We start from the raw sequence: 9,685 nt of genomic DNA on the forward strand, positions 1-9,685 counted from the left end.
AACTACAATTGTATTCTTCAATTAATAACTCCAAAACATTGCTTCGTCGATTGTATAGAGTTAATTGTACTCATCGAATAATACAGAACGAAGTAAAAATATTTCTCGTTCGGTTGAAAAGAAGTTTAACGTTGTTACGTTTATCAAGAAGAGGAAGAGGTCGCGTACGGAAGAGAAGTCAAGGAAATCGACTGCGGAATTACTTCTCTCACCGTGGAATATCGTACGCGGGACGAATCGCGATTTGCTCGTCTCTCGTCAGCGGGCTGCGTAATTGCATTCATGACCACGCTTCTTTTATTTCTTTTTTTTTTTTTCGTGCCACGTTTCCAAGAATTCGTGGCGTCGCACGTTCGACGGTTCGTGATTTTTATTTACGTAGCTCGTTCGTCGTCTATGACGATCGATTTTCCATGTAGATCGCTCCCCCCCCCCCTTCTTTTTCTTCAATGTACCCCTGAGAGGATCGTCGTGATCTTCGATCCGAAACAAACGCGCACGGACGCGCGCCGAGGCGTTTTTAATTCGGCTTCAGTCGCGCGCTACTGGCGCTTAATTACTCGATTAAATTGTTTAGAAGCGAGCCGTGCGATCGAACGAACGTCGCAGCGAAACTCGCTCGACGCCGAGCCGAGACAATTAAATTTCTCGCGACAGAAGCCAACCACCGCGGATGAGAGATCGGTTAGATATTCGATCGATTGTACCGTTTGTTACGTTTATAGTTGGTTCCTTTGGTTTTTCTAAACTTTCTTTATTCACTTACTAAATTGTTTTAGTCGCGTAGGTACAGCGCAAGTAGATTAGTTTCCTGTTGGAAATAATTGATATTCGTAATTATTCAATCGATACAATCGAAATATTCATACACCGTACGATGCTGTTCGATATGCATCAAAGAGTAACGTCTCGGATTTCCAGCTGATACATTCAAGGAGAACAGTTCAATGATAACTGAACAGGATACAGAATCTTTGAAACATTAATTGTAAACATATCTTACCTCGAGCATTTTACGCATAACGTTTAATCCTTGTTCGTATTAATCCCACTTTTTTATTTTCTCTTATTTGCTTACCACATTTATTACATAATGCGTTTAAGTAACTGAAAAGTGTTCTTCGTAAATAAACATTACCACGGTAGAAGACTTAAATTGTGAAATACTGTATTGTGGTCATGAATAATTTGTATAGGATAATCACCATGTTTGGCAGCATGGCGTGGAATATTTAATACCGTCAATATTGTCACAGTGTGATATATAGCAAGCAAAACAAATAATATTACTATACTCCAATGTACATAGGTCTTGCTAGAATTTAAATAGTATTCCGAGGGATTGGTATCGTTAAAAAATGTTGTAACTCTGTAAACAGGTTCTACAAGTTCTTCTGATAATTACACTAATTGAGATCTACCCAGTTTACGGTCGTCATCTTCGTTAGCAAAAATGATTATGTATATATTTGTACCTAGATTTCCAGCTACGTATTTTATACATACCGTGTGTTTATTCGTATAATACTAGAGTAGAGCCATATCCGTACACTGTAGCCTACGATTATTTACGTAATATATCTATATCGTGAAGACAGATTCATAAATATTTAAATAAATGAACAATTCTCTTCATACCTGTTCGAATAAACGAAATTCGATACTGATAGATAGTTCTGTTATTCGAAGAATCATTCGTTTATGACTCTCTTCCTATTAATTCGAATATGGAAGGCTCTATAGCAATTGAATGAGTTGGAGTATGGTCTTTCGAATTGACAGACCTCGAGGTTCGATTTTAGCTTCGAGGAGACGTTCCCGGTGGTGGAAACTAGCGAACACAAACGATCAGGAAGCCCTGTCGGTCATTACGGAAAAAAAGCACGCGAGAAAGAGGCCACGCATCGTCACGGACTCATCGAATATTCTTCCTCTCTGCCTCAAGGTTACTGTCTCTAACAATCGCTCGTTTGTATTCTAGCCGGCTTTCTACTTTGCGGGCTCTGCGATCGGCCGAGTAGGTTTTTGCCGTTATCGTACGTATCAGGTCATTCCACTAATATTACTACATCGAATGTATGACCCACGGTGCAAGTGCTTTTTATACAGAGTGTCTCGTAACCGATGATACGAGCCTCGATACGCTCGTTCCTCGTGAAAAAATGAATCGAAAATGTAGAGTGAAATTTCTCGGTAGGATGCACCGTTTTTGAGGAAACCAACTTTGAATATTTTCGAGGCGCGTGTATATTGCGCGGATTAGGATCGGTTATTCTATGCGAAAAAATGAATAGAAAATGTAGAGTAACATTTTCTTTTAGGGCGCCTTGTTTTCGAGAGAAACAATTTGGAATATTTTTGGGGCGCGTGTGTATTGTACGGAGAAAGAAATATCGATCCTAAGAGAAAATCACTAGTCGTATTTGGCAAACTTTCAAAGGAAATACCCTACACTAATTATAATACTAATTATAAAGAACAATTTTTCAAAAATTCATAAAACACCCAATTTTCATCAAGGTAACAATAAATATTAGTTTACCCTATTAATTTATCTTCATTATCGTTACCGGCTTAAAAATTATTCAAAATATCCACTTCCCCTTTTTTAGTATCCAATGTTTATTCGAAGTCACTTCTCTCGAAAACAAAGCTGCCTAAAAAATTTCGATCTACATTTTCCATCCATTCTCTCTCCTAGACTATCCATCCCTTTTTGCTACTACTTCGTGGACACCCAATATAACCGAGCTTGGTTAAGGGGTATCCGAACTCTCGGACAAAGAATTTAATACGCATCCTCGTGCCCGTTGACAGCCTTGAGAGAACACGGCTCGCACGCATCCACGCGACACGACGTCCTATTGGCGTTTAGTTTCCTGCCACGATTACGCACTTATGCGGTCTTACGTGGGCTCGCACGGTATATTTGTACACGATGTAATACGAACTCTTGCATAATGTCTCGCGAAGATATTCGTGTCGGCGATTATCGTGTTGTTCGCGACTCTCGACACCGAATCGAAGGACCGATAAATAAAAATAACAAATCTCTCGTCCCTCGGGACCTTCAAGCGAATCGCGAAACAGGTTCTCAGACGAGTTCTCCATGTTGTAGTTTATTCTTCTATGCAACTTGCTGTTCGCCCTACTGGTAATCCCATTATAGAATCCTACATCGGTCCACCGATGCTCTCATCGAGTCACTTCTTCCATCATTTTATACGAAATGGCGATATAGAAATAATTCCCGCGATAAGTGTTACTTATCGAATCGCAAAGAAAATATATTAACGATTCTTTTCGTTTCGATTTTCCCGCCAGACAATATTTATTTTAACTAATCGCCAATAGAAGATAATCGATCATTTTCCATATGAATCAAATGGTCCGTGTAAATTGAATTCTTCTGGAATATTTTTCGGAATATTACACGATTCTTGGAAATACTGTACCAGTGTCACGATCTCCATCGGTAATTCGTTAATCGTGTTTGTTTCCAGGCTACTCTGCAAGAGACGGAAGAAATACGTGAGATAGTCTGGTTTACGCGCGAGTAGAATATTATTTACAAAATCATGTCGATAGGTTCGCGCGTTAACACAACGAGCCGGTGCAACGAACATGTGCTGTCGTCGTTGCTTTTTGTTTACGTCTCGCGGTAACGCGATTTCCAGCGAAATTTTACAAGGTTTCTCGACAGGGTTGGGGGGGGGGGGGGGTCCAACGAAGGTTGTGAGTATTCACGAGATCGATCGGGCTGAGAGAAGGAGTAAAAAGGTTGGTATAATTCGAAACGACTGGAAAGAACCGAAAGGACACAGAAATCGGTGACAGGAGCCGATTGCAACGTCCGGCCGCGTCGCGTTTATGAGCATTAATCGGAGGTCATCCACGCAAGTGGAAACAATGAATTTCATTTGTAGGAGGGCCAGAGGAGTGAGATAGTGTTGTTAATTTCCGGCTCTTTGTTCTACGCGACCGCCGCGCTACTCGTTTGTTTGATTTCCGTTCGGTCGCGTCGGTTTCGCCCGCTTTCGAGTTAAAACTGAGTAGTCGTTGAAAAAAGAAGTGAAACTCGAAGCACCACCATGGTCGATGGCGGAATCTGTAAGCGTGAGCGCTCAATTATGAGAGTGGTGCGTTCTGTGAGCGCAGCGCGCATGCACATAGGTCATGGCGAGGCGTTGAAAGCTGGATAAAGTATTGTAAAATTTATTTTCATACGATAACTTTGATCTCTCAAATTCGGACGAACAAACAAAAAGTATTTCAAAGTTTGGATCTTCGATCCTTTTACGTTAAAAATTGTTTTTTTACCGAAATAAAAAAAACCCTAAATATAGGGCGTTCAAGGGGTAAGATTTGTTCTTTGGTAATAGAGTATGAAACTATATTTTTAATTTTCAGTGTTACTGATTGTGTATTTTTCATTGTTTTTTTTTGCAATTTCTACGAACACTTTTAGAAAGAATTAATTTTTTATATATATTAATAATTGCGATACACTTTTTTGCAGTGTGTAACGTGACTGGAAAAATCGTGTACTCGCAGATAAGTGTAACACGATCGTTAACAATGTTGTGCAATCGCAGAAAAATATCTGAATCATTGATCTCGTTCCAGGAAATAAATGCAAAAATATTCACTGGATGGTACACACTTACGTGAGGAAGAAAGACACTACTGTGGAAAAACGTTTACACAACTACTTTACAATATGTAAACATTAAAAATATTAAACAACTTTGAACATAATTCAGTATTTTACGAAAATATATTGAGCCGGAAAACATTGGAGTATTCTTCCTCGTGTATTTTATTATCTTGTGCAGCAAAAATTGTATACCTTGTGGACAATTTTTCAAATCGACTTTTGTTCAACTTTTTCGCACCAAATGCACCACTGTGCTTCGTTTAACGAAAGAAACGAACAATTTCGAAGCTGATAACGAGATTCCGCGGCACACGGGTTTGAACTTTCGCCGCTCGCGTGCGCGCGGAGATCTCTCTATTGCATCCATCGAGTGGTCTATCGTTCTACGGGAAGAGAGGAAAAAGAAATTGAGTCTACAGAGTGTCCGTTTTGTTTCGACACGTTGAAAAAGTAGTGTGTATTTAAAGGAATCGGGAACAGAGGGAGACATTACCCTATGTGAACCGTTCTTCCACGGTTCCTTACAATCGGTTTTAGGTACAAATATATACAAGGTGTCTATTTTATTTTGATACCATGAAAAATCCCATAAAAACACCAAAGATACAAAAAATATTTCGAAAAAGACATTTTGGGGTACGAAGGTTGAACCCTCCACGATTAATATTCTATTCTGCTGTCGAAGTATGTATGGGGTGTCTATTTTATTCCGATTCGATCTTATCGAAGAATCAAAGGTACAAAAAATATTTTTCGTTCTCGTATTGAAATGGCCCATCTAATTTTAACTTTATAAAATCGACATCAAAACCTACATCACGATTTCGAGATTCCTCGACATCACCTTGAGTTTCGCGATTTTTAATTCGTAATGTGTCACGCGAAATGTCATTATTATCTTTAAATTTGTTTCACAAATTTCGTACTTCGACAGTCCCCTTCCATTATCGGGATCCGTCTTGGTTTTAAAATCATATCAGGTAATAAATTTAAAAATGTATCAGAGCCTATTTTTCGAACATCGAAAGCTGACTTTCCTTCGTAATAATAGGTTGTTCAATAAAACTTATTGTTGTCTTTCGAAAGACCTACAAATTATTCACAAGCGTGACATATCTGATAAGGTTTTATCAAACGACAAAACTTATTGAACAATCTAGTATTTCTCTAATAGATCACCTCCGTGGAAGACCCTCGTCGATCTGGAAAAATACACCCTGTACGCTGCAACACCAGTCCGTGGTACGCTACAAAGTCGTACACACACCTACCGAAACCATCGAACCGTAAATCCTTTAGTAAAAATCTAATCCATTTATATGCATCTTCTTGTAACAAATTCGTACGCGCGACTTGCAATCAAGATTTCGAATCGATCGTTCCCTTTTCTTCATTCATCGTGGATCACCGTGACGATCTCTCGGATCTATCGCGAGCACGTGATCCAGAGTTCGGTCCGTTTCGCCGTGATACAGAGCGAGAGGTTTCATGAATTTACAGAATATCCCTTCCACGAAGCGTGGCTCGCTTTTCTCCCGCGTTCTCCCCCCACCCTTGGCTGCTCGTTCGGTCGCAGGGGAAAGGGAATCTATTTAAAGTGAACTTTGACGAATGGTCAGCCATAACGTTGCATCCCACGGCGCCCGGCGGTACAGAGTCGGACTTGGACCGGATTGGAGCGAGCGAGGACAACCGGGGACCCATTTGTCGAGTGACTCTTGAACGAGGACGCGCGTCGCGACGCACTTTCGATCGTTAACGATGCTGAGGGAAACGATTCTCGTTTTCGCGGCTCTACTCGCCCTGGTCCACGCTACCCAAGTCAACAAGTGCGGCAGCGGTGGGTACACACGTGGAAATCGTGACTCGTCCGAAGATACTCGTGATTTTCGTCGTGATCATCCGCGTGTACTCGCCGATCCACGCCCGAGAGCGAAAGTTTACGCGGTGTTTACGCCTGCGAGGTCGAAGTTTCTCGGTCGTTCAGAGCCCGACTCTCTTTGTGTACATTTATGTAACATCAGCGAGGGGTATTATCGGTTGCTATTGATTAACGTTTAATTGTATACATGGCGCGCGCACGATTTCATGCTGCCGTTTATCGCCGATGATGGAGATAGTCGCGTGAATTTGCGAGTAAATTCGCGTTGGACTTTCGTCGGCGGTGAGCTCGCGCGGAATTTTTGCGCAGTCGCGAAACGCGCCGCGTTATCCTCGACGCGGAAGAAACATTGTGACCCCGGTGCTCTACAAGGTGTCCTGAAATACGAATTACGCGTCGAGAGCGATTATCACGATTGTCGAGGATAATAGTTTTTTTATAGAAACTTTCGTGGTGAAAGTTTCGAGAATTTTTCCCATTTGAGGGGACGTTCTGTGTGAAATTCTCTAATTACCATGACGATCTACAAGGTGTTCCGAAGTAGGAACTACGCGTCAAGAGCGATTACGATGCAAGACGATATTTCTGTTGCGTATGAATTTTTGAGAAATTTTCGAAAATATATTTCATTCATGGGGATATTTCGTGTGTAATTTTTGAATGACCACGGTGATGTACAGGGTGTCCCGAAGTAGAAGCTACACGTCAAAACAACGAGTACGAGAATATTTTCGATGTATAAGTTTTCGTGTTGAAATCTTCGAGAAGTTTTTTCCTTCGCGAGGATACTCCTTGTGTAACCTTCGAACGACTACGGTGATGTACAAGGTGTCCCAAATCACGTGGCAAAGATCGAGCCAGGAGCAACGCGAGTAAATATTTTTCGATATGTGAGCTGTCGAGTGCACACTTTCGAGATAAATGTTTTTTCTTTCACGAGGGTCAAACAACGCGAGTCAGTTCTGAACGAGGTGTTCTCATATATGAGGTACAATTCGAAACGCAACGCGGATCGACGTTTCCCACGAATTCTCGAATCGATTTCTTTTTTTCCGTCTGGGTAACATCGTGATCGTTGCTGACGCACAGGAACCCGATCGTATCGTATCGTCATCACTGATGTATTGCAAAACACGCCTCTCGTTTCGTGTTTACAGTATGTCCTCGAAAGAGCGGTCCAGCTCTTAATCGAGTTACGCAACATGTTCGATGAACTAACATTTTATTCTTTCGCAGGAGAACCTTACGGGGACGCGAATTTGGTCAAGATAACCGGCTGCGAGATCCCGCCATGCAAGCTGAAACGCAGAACAACGCCCGCGGTCGAGCAGAAATTTGTGCCCGACCGTGATATTAATAATGTGATGAACTCGGTGAACGCCGCCGTTCTCGGTGTGCCTCTGCCGTTCGTTGGCGTAGATGGAACGAGTGCTTGCGAGAGCATTTTCAATTTGGACGGCAGTCCCGCTGGATGCTCACTGAAAAAGGGCACCGAGTACTCCTACAAGCGGGAGTTCACCGTACTGCCGATATACCCTACGGTGAGCACTGGTCGAATTGTCGAAAGAATCGTATGAGTAGTGTCGAACGCGTAGAATGAGTCATCAGCATTCTCTGAGCATGTAGAAAGAGTCACGAGCACTCTTCTAATGCACAAAAGCGTCATGTGTACTCTTCTAACACGTAGAAGGAATCATATGCTCTCTTCCAACTCGTAAAAGAGTCATGAGTACATTTCAAACGCGTAAAAGAGACACGAGCACTTTTCTAACACCTAGAAAAAGTCATATGCCCCCTTCGAATGCGTAGAAACAGTCATATGCCCTCTTCAAGCGTGCAGAAGGGTCACGAACACTCTTCCAATGCATAAAAGGAGTCATAAGCACTCTTACAACGTCTAAAATAGTCATGGGCAGGTACTCTTCTAACGCATCGAAAGAGTCACGGGCACTCTTCAAGTTCTAAAAAAAGTTCTGATTACCCTCCGTGCGTGTAAAAATAGTCCGGTGCACTCGTACACTAGTTGCTCTCGACGGACACGTAATCCTAATCGAACTCTCTCGGTTCGATTTTCATCGTGAAATTCGAGTTCCGGAGAAGCGATCCCTGATTCGACGCAGTTCTTACGTTCGCTCGGAGGCGCGCGAATTTCAAGAGGACTCTTACGGGGCGTCGGCTTATCTGCATGATAAACGAGAGTTTATCGTAATGACTAGTCTGAGATAACAATGTCGTAATTCGCGACACGAGCGCGGGTCAATCGACCGTCGTCGGGTGTTATCGCTTACGACGAAAGGCTGCGGGATTTCGCAATACGTTGCACGCGAATTTTATTTCTCCGACAAATTTTTCTCCGATGTCTATCGATCTAAACAATCACCGAGATTCGCGGTGATCCGAGCAAAATCGATGAGTAAAATCCCACGTCTCTTCGCAGATTTCCATGATCATCCACTACGCGCTGATGGACGGGAACTACACGATCGCCTGCTTCGAGGTACCTGCGAAGATCACTAAATGAGAAGCTGCCCGAAATCCTCGGGAGAGCTACCCATGTGACGTCCAGAAGCTACGAAACTGTGTCTCTCTGTATACGAAACTTTTTATACAAGATGGTAAACGCGGAAGTGGGAGTGTTCGTTACGGGTAATCGATCTTTCCCGCGGATAGAACGAGTTCCGCGTTGTCTCGTGTCTAACGTCGAGCTTAATCAGTATATAGTACGTACGCGCGATTGTAATTAAGAATAAAGACAACTTTTATAGATACACCAGTCTTGGACGTGTATCCATTCTTTCTGCAGTTTTTAATTCCAGACGAAGCAACCGGATCGGCTGGATTTGAGCTCTTATTGTAGACGAGTCCCCTTCTCTTTCGACAGATCTCCTCGATCGAGTTCTCGACGAAGATTGTTTCATCTTCTCCTATCTGGAACGCGTTTTCCCGCACGTTGGAGCGCAAATTGTTTCTCCAAGCTTCTCCGAGCCGATAACGTAGAGAACTCGACCAAGTCGGCAGCTACCGCCGCGCGCGGAAGTCGCTGAAAATTCGTCGAGCACTCGGACGATACAGAGGTCGCGCTCACGAAGACGCACTCGAATTTGAAGATTCTTCGGCTTGAACCGGGTAGAGTCGATCGATTTTCT

The 9,685-nt window shown here is 42.5% G+C and overlaps 1 protein-coding gene across 3 annotated transcripts; it reads left to right on the top strand.

Annotated features, from left to right (window-relative positions):
* The first annotated feature begins 4,076 nt into the window (after nt 1–4,076).
* On the top strand, nt 4,077–9,307 carry Npc2b (Niemann-Pick type C-2b). Of its 3 annotated transcripts, none has more exons than XR_012991635.1 (4): nt 4,077–4,110; nt 5,832–5,943; nt 6,158–6,497; nt 7,776–7,918. XR_012991635.1 is itself a non-coding variant. In XM_076308347.1 (3 exons), the coding sequence occupies exons 1-3, from the start codon at nt 6,419–6,421 to the stop codon at nt 9,058–9,060; spliced, it is 468 nt and encodes a 155-aa protein (XP_076164462.1). In that variant the 5' UTR covers nt 6,266–6,418; the 3' UTR covers nt 9,061–9,307. The 3 variants fall into 3 exon arrangements, 1 of the variants encoding a protein (XP_076164462.1); XR_012991634.1 differs by lacking the exon at nt 4,077–4,110 and adding an exon at nt 4,638–4,722; XM_076308347.1 differs by lacking the exons at nt 4,077–4,110; nt 5,832–5,943 and adding an exon at nt 8,977–9,307 and having other exon boundaries at nt 6,266–6,497; nt 7,776–8,080.
* Nucleotides 9,308–9,685: the final 378 nt, after the last annotated feature.

Source organism: Ptiloglossa arizonensis, chromosome 4 (assembly GCF_051014685.1).
Source record: "Ptiloglossa arizonensis isolate GNS036 chromosome 4, iyPtiAriz1_principal, whole genome shotgun sequence".
NCBI classification, from domain to species: domain Eukaryota; kingdom Metazoa; phylum Arthropoda; class Insecta; order Hymenoptera; family Colletidae; genus Ptiloglossa; species Ptiloglossa arizonensis.

Excerpts from the sequence above, each read along its gene's own strand:
- Npc2b (XM_076308347.1), top strand. The coding sequence starts at position 6,419 with ATGCTGAGGGAAACGATTCTCGTTTTCGCGGCTCTACTCGCCCTGGTC. Across the intron at positions 6,498-7,775 it reads AGTCAACAAGTGCGGCAGCG|GAGAACCTTACGGGGACGCG; the intron begins GTGGGTACACAC and ends ATTCTTTCGCAG. Across the intron at positions 8,081-8,976 it reads TACTGCCGATATACCCTACG|ATTTCCATGATCATCCACTA; the intron begins GTGAGCACTGGT and ends GTCTCTTCGCAG.